Raw genomic sequence first — 16,112 nt, 5'->3', positions numbered from 1 at the left:
TCTAGGTACACATTAGGTAGCATCATGGGGATTAAATTTCATAAAGCCCCGAGTCCCCGTTACTGGTTAAGGAGGTTGGGGAATAGGGAGAAGTCTTGGGTAATAATTACATTGGGGTCTCAGTAATCTCGTCTTAGCAGAAGTAGGGTCCTCCGCCCCATTCTTCTATCTCAAGTGCATTGAGCCCCTTGAGGTATGAGTGTGCCTGTTCATCAACAGTGTCCACCTGCCCTGGCAAGCCTTAATGGGAAGCCATCCCATTAGCCAGAGCTTGGTCCCCCAGCCACTTCTGAAGATTCACCTCATCCGCAGACAGGAAGCTGCCACTCTGAGCTCTGCTGGACCCCGGGACATCCCTTCCAGCTGTACTTGCTAAAGGACTTTTATTTACTGCTTATAAGCCACTCACTCACTCCTCTCTGGGTAATGTCCCTGATCTACTAAGTGGGACTCTAGGAGCCATATAAGTACTGCATGTTTAGCTGAGTGGATAGAACAACACCTGATCTAAGCCAGGTCAATCAGATTTTCTCTCATGGCAATTAGGAACCAGATGTGAGAGATGGGAAGTCAGGCTCTGTGGCTGGATGAAGGTATAACATGTAAACTTGGGAGCTGTGAGGTGTCCATCTTCCCCTCGATGAGCTGAGAAGTCTAGAAATCTGGTCTGCAGAGAGAGAGGGGATTGTAGCAGGTATATGTGGAGAAGGACTGATTCAAGATGGAAAGAAATCCTGCCCACTGTCTAGGACATGAATCTGAGCGGTCATAGGTATGGGACAGAGAGGCTGTGGCTGAGATTTCTCAGCTACCCGTGAAGCCACAGCCGCTAGTGGGCAGGGCCCAGCCCAAGGACAAGGTCAAGCAAAAGGCCCGGGGAGTGCTGCCCGCTGTTCTTTCTGAGAGGAGCCTGAGCTCCTGGGTGGAGCCTCATTTTCCAGACTTCAGTGTCTGTTGCTGAAAGCAAGGCAAGAGATGGCATCTTTGGGGGAACCCACATCAGAAGCTTGGCACACTGTCCAACGGGGCTGCCACAGGAGGCAGAGGATCCGACCGGAGGCACAGAGCAAGATGGGGCTGGGGAAACCAGACCGAGGGGTGGGTGGGTGCGGGACATGAGCCTGGGGGATTCCTGGGCCTCAGGTACAGGGGTGGGAGGAAGGCAGCGAGGCCCTCCATGAAAGTCACCCTGAAAACAGTCACTCTCGTGTTGCCCTTCAGTTAAAGGGACCCCTCACCACCATGATTGCCTCCAGAGCGGCCCTCCCTCTCTTGAAATGCTGCACAGTGTGGGGCTCAGGAGGGGCCTCTGCACCCTGGCAAACCTGGGCCACCTGCCAGAGTCCTCTGATTGTCTCAAGAAAGGAAAAGCGTGTCTTTAAAAAGCTCTGATTTGGGGGTCTGCTGCCATGACTCTACTTTCCTGGGGTTTCCCTAAGGGTGTTGGAAGATTCCACTGGCTAAGAAGAACAAGTAAACCTCATGCAGGGAAACACTGCATCACCCACCCTCCTCGGCGCCCTGGGGCACTGGCGGGGCCGCCTGCCTGCAGCAGCCTCCTAAACGGGTCATCCCCACAGTTCAGTGTCACCCTGGAGGCCAACCACGGCTGGCGGACACTTGCCTTCATGGTAGCTCATCCGTCCCACGATGACTGAACTGCCATTTGGGGACTTTCCTCCTCACCCCACCCAGTCTGAGACCCCTGCATCCCCTGCTTGCTGGCAAGGGTACCCACTGAGTGAAACTCGAGAAAATGTCAAAAAGTTCCCAAACGGAGCAGCTCCACCTATGTGCTAAGTATTTCCTGGGAGCATCCTCACTGTAGAGCTGAGGCTCCTGCGGCTCAGAGGTTGAGAGACAGGCCCAAGGTCACTGAGAGCCAGCCGTCCTGACCCCAGGCCCCTCCTAGCACTACTTGGCAGTGTGGGGAAGCCAGACCATGATCTTTCGATGGAGAGGCACACTAAGAGCTTCGGAGACCAGGACACATCCCAGAGTCCACCTCTCCTGCAGTGACTCTGAAGAGCCACACCGAGCATCCCTGGGCCACCTCTCTCATCCTGGCACACGACTCAGGCCTCCTCAGATCCCTGGACCCCACTCGAGGGCCCGCGGTGGTCCTCTTCACTAGTGTCTCTGGGCTGCTGCTTAACCATCGCCTCTACCAGAAACTACCCCTGACCCCGCAGTCTGACTCGGGTCACTGCACTGGACAGTCCCACTGAGTGCTGCACAACTTCAAGTCCCTCTGGACCTGGCATCATCGATTTGTTCTGCCTCCCAGCCCGACTGTGAGCTGCGACTAGCTCCCCTGTATCCCTCGCCTCCCTGGGAAAGGAGAAATAGCTCTGCTTCTGAGAGAGTCGTCACACGGGCCTCTCCCATTCCCAAGGATCCCTCTGCCTCCTCGTCTTTGCACCACCTGTGTTTCCAGCCTGTCTCTCGCGGGAGAGTGGCCCTGCCTCACATACGGCTAATGTCAGACTAGAGAAGACGAATGGCCCAGGGTTTCGTGACGAACTCTGTGACATGCTTTCATACGTTACCTCTTAAAAACCAATCAGTAAACATTTCTGATTATATCTTTTTAAAAAAATGTTAATTTTTTTCTGGGTATAAAAGAAACATGTACCCATTGTGGCAGATGTGGACAATATAGAAAAAAAGTGAAGGAAAGAAATTCATTCAGTGGCCCTAGAACTCAGAGAGAACCGAGAAGAGTGACACTGCATATTTTTGTACATACATATGTGTTCACCTCTATCATCCATTTTGTTCCTATTTTTTTTTAAAGATTTTATCTATTTATTTGAGAGAGAGAATGAGATAGAGAGAGCATGAGAGGGGGGAGGGTCAGAGGGAGAAGCAGACTCCCCGCCGAGCAGGGAGCCCGATGCGGGACTTGATCCCGGGACTCCAGGATCATGACCTGAGCCAAAGGCAGTCGCTTAACCAACTGAGCCACCCAGGCGCCCCATTTTGTTCTTATTTTTAAAAACTTCATTTAAAATTAACTTAGGCTAATATTTTTATTCTCTTTAGTGCCAAATCAGGCATAAAAAGAAGCACCTGTTAGCTCTTGCTGATTGGCCTAAAATATTCCCTTCCCTCTTGAATTTCTGAGAAGCCTGAGGTTTGCTCGAGACTAGGCTAGGGCAGTGTCCACAGTCCCTACTTTCTAGTTAATTAAGTACATGTTGAAAATGCCTTTTCAGGGCCGCCTGCCTTCTCTCCTTGGGAAAGCACAGTGTGATACGGGGTCCTCCTGGAAACCTTTGTCCTCAACCCAGGATATTGAGGTGAGAAAGGTGCAGGTTGGGACATGAGGTAGGGTCTTAAGAGAGGAGGGGGCCCACCCTCACCCCCAGCCCAGTGACTCTGGCCTCCGGATGTTGAGGGCACTGACCCAGGACCACCATTCTGTCCTCATTCTGGGCCCCGAAGATAGGGGAGGGTCTTTAGAGCAGCAGAACCAACTCTTCCTTGATCTGGCCACCTCATGGCTAGTCTGTTTCCACCCCCCCTCCCCCCGCCCCAGACTACAGGCCCTGTGGCTTTGCTGAGGCTGAGAGGGATGAAGGGACAGCAGGATGAGAGCTGCAGCAGGAGGCCCCCTTCGGCCCCTTCGGCCCCTGAACCCTCGATGCACAGTCCTAGCAAGAACAGGGTCAGTGGGGCTATCGTCCCTCCGCCTGGCCCGCTCTCAGAGAGAGCAGTGCAAAGGGTCCCCAGGACTCTTGTGGGCTCTATCGTGGGCGCTCGTTAAGGCTGGCCACTCGAGGAAAGCACTGGGTATAGCCTGAGCTCTGGCTGCCACTCAAGGACTGCCTTCGGGCTGCCAGGCTGAAATGTCCGTGTGTGAGATCTCAGGGAAGGCAAACTTGCAAGACAAGGCCAATGACCCCGCGCTCCATCGGACAACGGGAACCCTCCTGCCTGCCTGGTCATAGTGGCAAAAGGGTGATTGAGATGTGCCTGAAGACCAACGGAGGGGTGTGTGTTGGTGGCAGGGGTCACTGGCATGGGACCTCCCTGTCCTTCATGCTGGCATTTGGCTCCATTTCTCTTCCTGGCCTGGGTCAAGCTTGTCAGCAGGGCCGGGGGCCTGGTGGACGAGGCAATTGAAGGTTGTGGCCCCTAAGCTTCAGGGCTGTGGGGCAAGGTGCTGCCCCCACCCTGGCCTGGCCTCTGGGGACTGGAGAAGCCAGGACCTCATCCTCTCTCACAGGTGTTGGGGGGCAGCCCTCTCCTGCACCACTGGCTGTGGGTCTGAGGTCACTGCCCGCCCATGCAAGTGTAAGGGTATAGGGAAGGCTGTGTTCTTAGAGCATCGGTCAAGACCAGCTGGTAGGGTCTCTGAGAAGGGAGGCTCTGCTTTGCTGAAATGTGTTCTGGAGGCTCTTTCAGGGCAGACACTGGCCTCTGGGCCCAGGCAGGGTGGCCCTGGCTTCCAGGGAGAGGGGATCTGCTCGCCTTTGTAGAGCAGGAGCAAAGTGGCCTGGGCATGAAGGGAGGCCCCAGTGGGGCTGAGCACTGTGTGGGTGAAGGTGAGGCAGGGAGGCCCAGGTGGCACGGTGAACTGTGGTCCCCGAGTTGCGTGGGAAATAGTGGCATTTAACAAAGGTTTTCAAAGACCGTGAGGCAAACCCTCCCCTCCAGCTCTCCCATGGACTCTTCATGAAAGTCTCAGATGCTCACAAGCATTTGAGGGAATGGATTCTTTCTGGTGGACATGGAAAGAGGCTAGAGCAAGATGGAAATGCAGACTGGAGGCCAGGCCATGGGAGCTGGAGGCCAGGGGCAGCGTGGGTCCCGGAGTGGACTGGAGGGCTCATCCTAACCCCACGGGCATCTTCCAAAGCAGGTGGTCTCCTGCTCCCCTCATCGGGCTATGATCCCAGAGCTAGGTCCCCAGAGAATGAGAAACAGGATGTTCTCCCTGCAGGCTGCTGGAGGCAGGGCTGGGCATCTGCATGGGTGAGCCAGCTGGGAGACCAGCTCTTGCAGGAGGTCCCACCCAAAAAGCACCTACTACGGACGCTCCAATGAACAGTAAATTGAATGCCAAATTCTAAGTGGAAGAGAGAAAAGAGAAATGCGGTATCTTACAGGGTTCGCTATTGAGTAAGCACAGCATCCTCTATGGGGGCAGGAACCCCCTCACTGTCTTCCTGGTGGCTCTGGTCTGGGTCACGGGTGCTCATCAGGAGCCGTATTTGCTGCCCTCAGTGATTAGTGTGGTGTCTGGCAAGACACAGTGGCATAATAAACAGCCACTGATTGAATGAATGAGGGAATGAGGGAATGAATGAGCCAGTGGGTAAGTTTAGGTCTGGATCCAGGCACCATGCTTGCAAAAGTTTCCCATTCAGTGTCCCCTCACTGGCCTGTGGCCAGGAGACACTGGCTTGCCTGTAAGCCCCCTTTGTCAGGGCCTCCTGACTGATGCTGACACAAGTCAGACTTTTGCTCATCAGATCTGGAGTCTACCCTAGAGCCTGTCTGGTTCTCATCCTCACTGCTGGGCTGGCCCCAGGGCATAGGCAAGAACAGAGCAAATATCCCTCCAGGGGTCCTGTAGCAGGGACAGAGGGAGCAGGTTCCAAGGGCTCATGACATTGTTCCTCCCCCTTTCCAGCCCTCCATCTACGCTTTCACAAAGATGGACAGACTGACCAACTGATGTGGGGCCAGTCCCCATAGCTGTCACAGTGGCCCTCTGGACAGGGCCAGGAGCACAAAGAGGTGGGCTCAGCAGTCAGGAGGATGTGGATTTAGGTCAGCTCTGCCCTCCCCGAGGAGTATGAAGCAGGACAAGTCACTTCACCTCTCTGAGCCTTGCTGTCCATAGATGTGAAACGGGACACTCCGAGGAGTCACTGTGTAGCAGTGCTTGAGGATTCAGTGAGGCTAGGACAGTGCCTGGCACACAGGGAATGCTCAACAAAGGTCACTTATGACTTCTCACTTATGTCCCTCTGCCCTGTGAGGACTTGCTGGGTGGGTTCATCTTCTCTCTGGCCATTTTATGATTATGGAGACTGATGAGACAGGAGGCTTTGGCACCAGAGGAGAAGTGAGGAGTGTGGACAGAGAGAGAGAGAGAGCGTGTGTGTGTGAGCATGAGCGCACGTGCATGAGGTGAGTATATGTGGGAGCTGTGTGTGAATGTATGCATGTGTAGGCACACCCACATCTGTGTGAGTACACGAGTGCACGTACACATGAATGTGTACACACACACACGGCATTTCTTGGGAAACGTGTGCACACGCACATGGCAGATGGTGAGTATAAGTCTGTGTGTGTAGAGCGTACATAACTGTGTGAGTGTGCGTGCACGGGGCCCCTGCACGCTGCTGGAGGGGCTACTCCGAAGGATGGTGCAAATCCGCCTTTCTGCAGCATTCCGTGTCCGTGGATTTCTCCCTGCCTCCCCTCAGACCTCTAGTCGCCATGATGCCCCTTCACCTTTGGGGGCACCATAGCTATGGGAGCTCCCCATTCAGAGTCTGTCTTCCCAGAGCCCATCTGGTGCCTGGCACAAAGAAAGCCTCAGCTCGTGGAGTAGATGCAGTGGATGGATTCCTGAGCAGGAGGCCCCATTCCGGGGGCAGAAGGGCTCACCACAGGGAGCCAAACCCTGGGCTGGGATCCACTTCACTGTCACAGTGCCCAGCAAGGTGGATGGGTGTCAGCCCAATGCCCGAGGCCATGTGGGTGTAACACTCTCAGACCCCACCAGGCGGAGACACGTGCCCATCTCCACACCAGGCCCATCTCAGGCTTCTGGTTTTGAGAACCCACATTTCAGACCAAATCTGCTCCAAGGTCTCTTCGGCAGCTTGGCCTGAGGATGAGGTGCTGGCCTCAGGCTCCTGGGCTAGCTCTGGGCGGGATGATGAGTGGGGCTGCTCAGAGCATGGGGCTGGGACCCCTGCCCCATGCCCATCCTGCTCGCTCTTCCACCCCCCACTCCGAGTGGGCCCTGCCCCTGGGCCAAGCTGACCTGGGGAGCCACAGCCTCCCCAGGCTGGGCCAGTGCGGGGTGGTGGGGGTGGGGTTGGGGGCTGGTCCCCGCCCGGAGCCCTGAGCGCCGCCCTGGGGGGGAGACTGAGCTGAGGCCACACTCACCTTTCCAGCCCTGAAGACATCTCTTCACTAAACTCTGAGCTCTCACTACTGCCTGGAAAAGGAACACAGATCAATGAGCGTGGCAGCCTCGCAGAAGAGGGGCCAACCCCAGAGGAGTCTGTTCTCCTGGGTCAGCAGGCCCAGGCCCGAGCTCTGCAGAAATGCCAGAGAGACAGCTTTCTGACCCTGTGGGCATCCGTGTGACTCGGGGTGTTACTGCTATTTTTGATTGGCTCTCCTGGGAGGTTCAAAAGAACTGTCCCCTCCCACTGTTCCCAGGTAGGTCCTCCACTCCCTTCTCCCTGCTCTCCTCCCACCCACCCACCCCCCCGAAGGCTGCAGCTGCCTGCACACTGGCCCACCAGACTCTGCACCCTTGGCCTCTGTCTTGGCCTGGCCTGGCCCTACCACTGCCTCCCTCCTGGCCCAAGTGAAACCTGCGCTAGAACAAGCCTCACCTAGTGAGGACAAGGGCCAAATGAGCACTTCTTCTCCCAAGGGCCAGGACTGTCACAGCAGCTGCCTGGCATGACACAGAAGCCTTGAGGAAGTGGCCCTTCACCTCCCGGCCAGCATATACAAGAGAGCAGCTCCACCTCTCCTGGCTGCCCCTTTGCTCTCCAAGGCCCAGCTCTGGCCACAAGGACACCTGTCACTGCACGCTGCCGAGTTCTCTGTGCTCTCCCTCAGACCTTGGAGGTGCCTCGCCTTGGCCTCTGCCGGGGCTGCTTGCTGGCACCAACTCTGGGCAGGGGGAGAGGGGGATGGAGGAGGTCTCAGGTCCCTCGGGAGTCACCGGGTGGCGAGGGCTCCGAACAGGGCACATGCACGCAGGGCTTTCAGCTCCATACAGAAAAACGTCTGAGTTTCCCAAGAAGAAGAGCCAAGAACCAAATTGCCTGGTGATCCCCCGTCTGGATACTGGACAGCATTGTGCCTGACTCAGAAAACCGAGTCAAGGCCTGGGCTCAGGCACAGCTCAGAAAGTTTCCCGGATGTAAAACAACTGTCCTGCTGCCCAGCTGGAGGCTCTGGGGCTGCCGTTTCCCAGACTGGTTCCTCGGAACCTCCTCCCCATCCCTACCCCATTCCAGGACACTCCAAGGAAAAGGGTTCCATGACCAGACAGGGGGAACCTGCAGACTCTACTGCCTTTTTGGAGATCCAGAATGCCCATCGGCATATTCAAGTCTCTGGGAACAGACCCGCTTACCTTTCCCCAACATACCGACCCCGGAATTCTTCTCCCCAACATACTGACACCTATGAACCACGGGCTGCACTGTCTTGAGCTGTCGTAAACCCCTGACTGGGTCCAATGAGGATGACTTCCTCCCAGGCCAGAAGGCAGACACAGACCTTGCTTGTCCCAGCCTTTCTGGGGGTGGGAGACAGCTGCCGCCCCGCCCCCCCCGCCCCGGTGATACTGCCTCAGAGACCGGCCTCATTTCGCAGGGACCACCCTTCCCCTTCCTCCCACTTCCTCCCGGGGCTCATGGGCCCCCCACCCCGCAGACCTCACCAGATCAAACCCCCGGCCTGGCAACTGCCTAAGCCGCCACCAGCCCTGGGAGGGCTCCCTGTTAAGGGAAGCAGACAGACACACGGACACACAGACTACGGAAGCACAGGCACACTGAATGGGCACAGCCAGTGGACAGTGTCCTTGTGTGATGGTAGTAATGACAGGTGACCTGGGCGCTGCAGGGGGACAGGCCTGTGACCAGAGCGCAAGAGTGAACTTGGCTCTGACTCAACCTCTCTCCATCCTGGCCTCAGCGATTCCGTTTCTCTTCCTTCCACGGACATAAGTACCATTTCTGGCTGAAGCTCAGACACGCAATTTTATCCCTGAAGATCAGTTTTTCATCCTCCCTAACTCTGGCTTCTCAGTGTGAAGACAAGTACACAAGAGGGACCTGGTGGCCCGCCCAGCTGCCATCCCCAGGCAGCTCCCCCTACTTGGCTCTGCACACTGGGGCAGCAACCAGGCTTTGGCAGCGGCCAACCAATGACAGCGGGTCTCAGGTGTGCGTCTGGCGGCTCCTTCCCCCTGCCTGCCGCGCTCGGGGCACCTGGGGAAGCCCTGGAGACCAGGAAGCAGAGGCCCCCCCTGGCTCTGGCGACCCCTGGAGGGAGCCCTTCCTGTGGGGCGTGGGGGCCACCGGGCGCTGCACAGTGACAGAGACAGACACGGAGCACACGCCGGACTGTGGCCCGCCCCCTGTCGTGTGCAGGCCGGAGACGCTTACCTAGGGAGAGTCCATTGGTGACGGCAGAGGAGGAGGTGAGGGCGAGGCCCCTGCGGGGGCTGCGGGACTCTAGGACACTGTCGTCCAGCAGGTGCCTCGCTTTCTCCGATGGGAATGTCGCACTTTTACTCTCAACTACACTCAACTGACACATCATACTGGAAAATGGAAAGGAAGAAAGAAGGCAAAGCTCCTTATCTGTGGAGTAACAGCAAGTACACCTGCCCTGGGATCCTGAGCAGATGGTGCTGCTGAAGGAAAAAGACTTCCACCCAGAACCGTGGTACAAGTCTGGGCTCTGCCCTATCTCATGGCGTGACCTTGGGCAAGTCGCATCCTTTCTCTGAGCCTCAGTTTCTCCATCTGTCAAATAGGGACTAACGATACTTGCCCTGCATCTCTCAGGATGATGACAAGGCTCACATGAGCGGACAGTGCTTGTGAACGATGGAGCCACACAAGGGAAGGGGCAGCACGCCTGGTTCTGGAGTCACACATCTGGTCCAAATCCTTATTCCAACCTTACTCACCACTGCAAAGTACTTCACCCGATCGAACCTGACAGGACTCCTTCTTACAATGTATTGAATACAGCACCTACCTCGGAGGCCTGCAGGGGCTCAGTGACATAACGCTTGACAGGCACGTGGCAGAGTATCTAACCCAGAGCAAGCCCTAAACACTCAGAGAGCAACCCTTTTCCCCTCCAGCCTGTGAGTGACTCCAGGGCCAGCTTGAGCTGGCTGAGGCTTGTGTCTTAGTGGTGGAAGGAAGGAAGGGAGAGAGGGAGAGAGGGTAGAGAAGAACAGGGGGAGGAGGGATCCAACTGTTCAAGAGTCTGCGCCCAACACCCTGGGGACACAGGCATGGCTGGCCCGGCCATGATGCCGTCCACAAATGCCCCCCAGCTGTCAGTCCCATAAGGCCGGGTGAACCAGTGACAGATTCACTGTTCTGCAGGCTTTCCGAAACAACTGGCAAGCAGAGACTCAGAGCCCCAACACTGGCAGGTGCCTTGAGACACTTGGTGATGTCCTGGATGACAGTCATGGGGTCCAATGGACTCTGGAGCTGTCCATAAGGGAGGCACTAACCGAGCTTGGGTAAACTTTCTGGAACCCCACCACTGCTTGCCTGCACTTCCCCGCATGCTTCCTCCACTGGCTCCTGAACCAGTGACACCTGTCACCAACACACCTGCTACAGCCGCCCTCCCTCCAACTCCTCCTGAGCCTGTGCCAGCCTGAGGAGGGACACCGAGAGCACTTATCAGAGGGATAAGGGAGCCCCCCAGCGGACAAGCATCCCCAACAGCCCTAGAGCCCATGCCCCACACTCAGCCCAGTCTGGAGCCCACGGTGGGTGGGGGGGGGGCGCTGCTCAGTCACCCACTTGTTTCCCAGGCTGTGGCTCTTCCTGTGTCTCGGGACAGGGGGCGTGGGGAGGCTGCCAGCAACAGATGCATCAGGACAGGTGGGCCGCCGGCTGAACCTCGCAGAACTGGAGCCAGCGGAGGGGCCTGTGAACAGAGCAGAGACAGAGAGAGCAATGGTGGGGGCTGGGCTGGGGAGGCTCAGAGGAGGGGGCCCCAGGTGGGGTAAGGCACCAGGCCCAGCTGTTGTAAGCAGGGCAAGGTTCACAGAAGCCTCGTGGCTTTCTGCTCATGAGACACTGACCCCTCACTGGCAGGATAACTAGCCTCTGAACTGTCAAAATGGCCGGTGTCCTGCTATGCACGGCGCCCCGACCAGGCAGTGCCATTGGCTAATACGGCGAACGTGCGGATGGAGGTGGGGGTGCAGGCGGGGGTGGGCGTGGGGATTGGCAGCCTAGCCTGGTTTCCCCATAGTAACGCTTATCCAGGGCCACCCAGCTGGGTGACAGCATCGAGACGTAACAGTGTGTCTCCTGAGTTCAAGTCCAGCGTCCGGGCCTCGTGCCCCTGTAGCCACTTTCTGTTCTCTGCTCACTCAACCAAAGGGGCTGGAGGGCTTCTCAGGGGGAGGCAGTGGATTTACTGAGGTAGGGCATGGCTAGGGAGGCAGGGGCTGAGACCCCAGGCCTATCAGTTACTACCTGGTGACCTTGGACAGGTTACTTAACTTGATCCCTGAGCCTCGGGTTCCTCAACTGAAAAGTGGGAATAATCAGCTGACCTTGCAGGTGGTTGGAGGTCATGAGGTCATGTACATGGAGTTCCACAGACAGCGCTCCTACTTGTGTGATTCTGACAATTATTACCGTGTCCTCCTCAGCCCTAGTCATGGGGTCAACGGGAGGTCATGAGAGTGGGGGGGCGGCTGGGGCCACAAACCGCACTGGGTGCCAAATGCAAAGATGGAAGCAGAATCCTTTGTGTGGCGTGGTCCCAACCACTACTGCACCCTTTTATTTCTGTGGCTTGGGAAGGGAGGTCTCGAAAGGAGGGGACCCCGGCTGCTAGTCTAGCCTTAGCTACTGGGACAGATGCTGGAAGTAAGAGACTGTGCTTCTACACAGGAACTTGGCCGCTCCCAACAACACACAGCAAGTCAATGGGCTGCTGCCTAGCCACGTGGGGGAACTTTCCTGGAGGGCCCGTGAGGTCCACCCAGGGCTTCAGATCCTCCACCAGAAGATGCTATAGATCCACAAGGGACCTCAGGGTTCCCTGTCCTCCAGCATGCCTGGCTCATCTGACTTTCATGTCCTAAATAATGAGCCCTGTGCCCAGCCTGTAGCTGCAGAAAGTCTAGCTCCCTTCTGGCACTCCGGAAGGTTCAGGGGGAAGGGGAACGCACATCGTCCGGGGCGCGGACTTCCCGCTCCCCACTGTTGGCTCGCCTTTGCCTCCTGTCCACATCCGGCAGTGCGCACACCCCACCACCAATCCCTCTGTCCTTAAGCCCCTTCTCCACTTCCATGAGGAAACCGTGGCTGCCGGGTCCAGCCTTGCGACTGCTACCCATGGCCCCATCCACACGCGCCTCCCTGCTGTGCCCGGGGCTTGGGACTTGTCTCCTTCTCAGCTCTACCTGCTCCCTCTGAGAAGTCACGCCTTCACCTCCCCTTCTCTCCCTGGCCCCTTCCCCAGCCTATAAACACACCCTTGTCTGTGAAGCGAGGTCCCTTGGCCCCATCTTCCTCCTGGCCAGTCGCAGCCCCTCAGAGGGCTGTGCTCCTCTTAGCTCTGCTTCCACCTCCACACCCATCCCCCGAGTCACTGAAATCTGGTTTCCATACCCAGTGACATTTCCACTGACCTCCTTTTTGTGAAACTAAGGAACACCCGTTGTCCCTCTCACCAGAGTCTGTGGCATCTGGTGCTGGTGACCAGTCCTTCTTGAAATGCTGTATGTCCTGGGTGTCCATGATGTCTCGCTCTCCTGCCTCTCCCTGTGCCTCTCTATTACTGTTACTCTGCCTCGTCCACAAGCTCCTTATCCTCCAACAAGCTCCCACACTGGTGTTTTCTACACAGGCTTCCCTCTTTGGCTCCTGATTTTGGTTTGCTTTTAACTCACCAGATATGCTGAGGACTCTGAAACGTATACTTTCCTGAACGTGAAACCAATATATCCGGGACATTTCCATCTGAACTTCTGTAAGGTACCCTAAGTTCAGCTCAGTGAAGGCTGAACCTGAAACCTCCTCCTGTATTTCCAACTCTGGACACTCAGCCACCTGGCCTGGAAGGTGGGGTTGTCTTGGCTTCTCCTGGACTGTGACTTGCCTCTTCTCTTACCTCCTCTTAGCTTGCCATACACAATTGCCAAGGCCCCCAGATTCTGTACATTCCCTTGTACCCATTGCTCATGGCATTGCCTGGTCTGAGTCCCCATACTTGATCTTCTACCTCCAGTCTGAGCCTCTGAAATCCAACCCCCACGCGGCTTCGCAAGTGTCTGAAAAAAATGAGAAGGTGGGGACGCCATTTTCTTGCTTGAAACTGCGACTGGCACAGTGTTCATACACTGCCTGACCTGACTATTTGAGCTGATCTTAAAATCCTAATGGAAGAATGAAGGGACAAAGTAGCCAAAACATTTCTTAAGAATAGTAGAGGCCTCGGGCGCCTGGGTGGCTCAGTTGGTTAAGCGACTGCCTTCGGCTCAGGTCATGGTCCTGGAGTCCCTGGATCGAGTCCCGCATCGGGCTCCCTGCTCGGCAGGGAGTCTGCTTCTCCCTCTGACCCTCCCCCCTCTCATGTGCTCTCTCTCATTCTCTCTCTCTCAAATAAATAAATAAAATCTTAAAAAAAAAAAAAAAAAGAATAGTAGAGGCCTCGCCCTACCAGATATCAGAACCAAACACCAAACAATAGTGATTCACATAGTCTGGTCTTGGGGCAGGGATAAAGAAACAGTTCAGTAAATCAGAAGGGAGAGCTCAGATCTGCTTCACTGTGGTGGTGGAATTACACATCAGTGGGGAAGGGAGGGTCTTTTCAGTATATGGCGCTAGAACCATCGGGCTCCATGTGGAGAAAGATGAAATTAGAGTCTCCCCACCATATATTACAGAAGTGGATTCACATCATGAATGTGAAAAGCAAAAATGCGAAACTACTGGGGAAAAAATAAGGCAATCTTTATGATCTTCGGGGAAGAAACGAAAAGCATAAACCCTAAAGGACAAAAAAAAAAAAATACAGGGGCGCCTGGCTGGCTCAGTCAGTTCAGCATCTGCCTTTAGCTCAGGTCATGATCTCAGAGACCTTGGATCAACCCCACATTGGGCTCCCTGCTCAGCGGGGAGTCTGCTTCTCCCTCTCCCTCTCCCCCTCCCTCTGCTGGTGCTCTCTCTCTCTTTCAAATAAACAAACAAACAAACAAACAAACAAAATCTTTAAAAAAACTGAATACATTTGATTGCATTAAAATGAAACGTTTCTGCACCAAAACAAACAAAAGACAGCAAAAACAATGTTAAAAGGCAAGTTGTAGTCCGGGAGAAGAGATCTGTCACCATATCACCGGCAAAGCGTTTGTGTTGAGATATATAAAGAATTTCAGGGCTCCTGGGTGGCTCAGTTGGTTAAGCGACTGCCTTCGGCTCAGGTCATGGTCCTGGAGTCCCGGGATCGAGTCCCGCATTGGGCTCCCTGCTCAGCGGGGAGTCTGCTTCTCCCTCTGACCCTCTCCCTTCTTGTGCTCTCTGTCTCTCATTCTCTCTCAAATAAATAAATAAAATCTTTAAAAAAAAAAAAAGAATTTCAAATATCAGTAAAGTGAGACAAACCACACAGAGATGATGGGTAAAGGACTCAAATGGGAAATTCACAAGGGAGGAATCCCACATGACCAATCACTACAGGGAAATGTGCTTAATCTCACTGGGGATAACGGGAATGCAAATTATACTTTAGTAAAAGTGAGAAAAAACACTCTTACCTTATTAGATTGTAAAAAATTAATCAGCCTGACAATATCAAGTATTGGCTAGGGTGGGAAAGGATGGGAATGCTGGCTCAGGGCTCAGGGCAGTGTGCAATATTTGGAAAACAAGTAGCAATGGCGAGTAAAGGTGAAGATACCATGCCCCTGCGGGCAGGCGATTCCAATTCTAGGAATCCACCCTCAGGAAACTCCTACAGACATGCACAAGGAGACACGTGTACAAGGATGCTCAGTGTAGCACTGTGTATAACAGCTAAAAAGTGGAAACAATCTACATGCCCCTCAGGAGGGAAATGGATGAATGAGCTGTGGTCTATTTATCCAACAAATCCTACAGAGCAAAAAAACAGTGAAGAAACTGGATTTATAGGTATCAATACAAATTAAATCCTAGAAGCATATGCTGAGTGGAAAGTGTAAGGTGCAAAAGGATGTTTATTTTGAGGCATGATGCCATTTTTGTAAACATTTTAAAACATGCAAAACAAGAGTATATATGTTTGTACATGAGTAGATATGCAGTAAAATATAAAAACCTGCACAGGAATAACATAAAGCGGTCCCAGGAGAGTAGATACCTCTACAGGGAAGAAAGGAAGGATGGTGTAAGAGGGACTTTTGCTCTAGTTAACGTTATTTTACTTAAAAAAATATAAAACAAATATGACAAAATGTTAGTTTGTGTTAAATATGGATGGTGGGTACAATGGGTAGTCTCTACGTGTTCAATATTTCATTATTTAAAATGAGAATACTTCAAAAACACATGGATGCCTACCATGTGCCAGGGGCTGTGCTGGAATCTTCTGTCTGCCCTCCAGATTTGTCCTGCACCCTTTTCCACCCTGTGCTATGAACTGGGAGCTGCGCTATGGGGCCTAGGTCAGTGGGCTCCCTTCCCTCTGGCTCCTTGTTGGGTCAGGTCTACGGGGAGCCCTAGCCAGAAACTGGGGAGGAAGGAGAGAGTCTGTGGTACCATATCCTCCAGACTTTCCTTCGGGGTCACCCCTGAGAGGCAAGCAGGCTCCCCAAGTCCTCTCTGCTCTGGTTTTTGTAACCTCTGCCTCCCTGCACTCCTGTTCCAGCCCTGGGGTGCTGTGCTGTCCTTGGGGGTCCGTATACCCTGCCCGCATCTTTATAAAGAGCCCCTCTCTGGAACTCTCCTGCGACCCCCCACTGGGCTGTGCCACCTGCGTTGTGCTGCGGCCCGTCAGCGCCTTCACACTTAACCCACACAACACCCCTCTGAGATCCAGGTTATTAGCCTTAATTCACAAATGGGGAGGCAGCAGCTCAAGAGCTTAAGCTTCAAGGTCAGGAGCTGGTTGGCAATGTCATCTAGGCA

At 54.6% G+C, this 16,112-nt stretch overlaps 1 protein-coding gene across 7 annotated transcripts in view; it reads right to left on the bottom strand.

Annotated features, from left to right (window-relative positions):
- Positions 1–16,112, bottom strand: part of RALGPS1 (Ral GEF with PH domain and SH3 binding motif 1) — a 315,913-nt gene that overhangs the window by 15,650 nt on the left and 284,151 nt on the right. For 4 of the 7 annotated variants that reach the window (XM_064579740.1, XM_064579737.1, XM_045883159.3 and 1 more), the window contains 3 exons: positions 10,782–10,908; positions 9,390–9,547; positions 7,138–7,189 (listed from right to left, as the gene is read on the bottom strand). In XM_064579740.1, coding sequence (XP_064435810.1) covers positions 7,138–7,189; positions 9,390–9,547; positions 10,782–10,908 — 337 coding nt within the window. Of the gene's footprint in view, positions 1–7,137; positions 7,190–9,389; positions 9,548–10,781; positions 10,909–14,243; positions 14,562–16,112 lie in introns of those variants that run through there. The other 3 variants (XM_064579741.1, XM_064579742.1, XM_064579743.1) reach the window with 2 other exon arrangements.

Source organism: Mirounga angustirostris, unplaced genomic scaffold (assembly GCF_029215605.1).
Source record: "Mirounga angustirostris isolate CCGP_5_RB_7025 unplaced genomic scaffold, mMirAng1.0.hap1 SCAF_15, whole genome shotgun sequence".
NCBI classification, from domain to species: domain Eukaryota; kingdom Metazoa; phylum Chordata; class Mammalia; order Carnivora; family Phocidae; genus Mirounga; species Mirounga angustirostris.
This window is presented reverse-complemented; position numbering and strand designations above follow the sequence as displayed.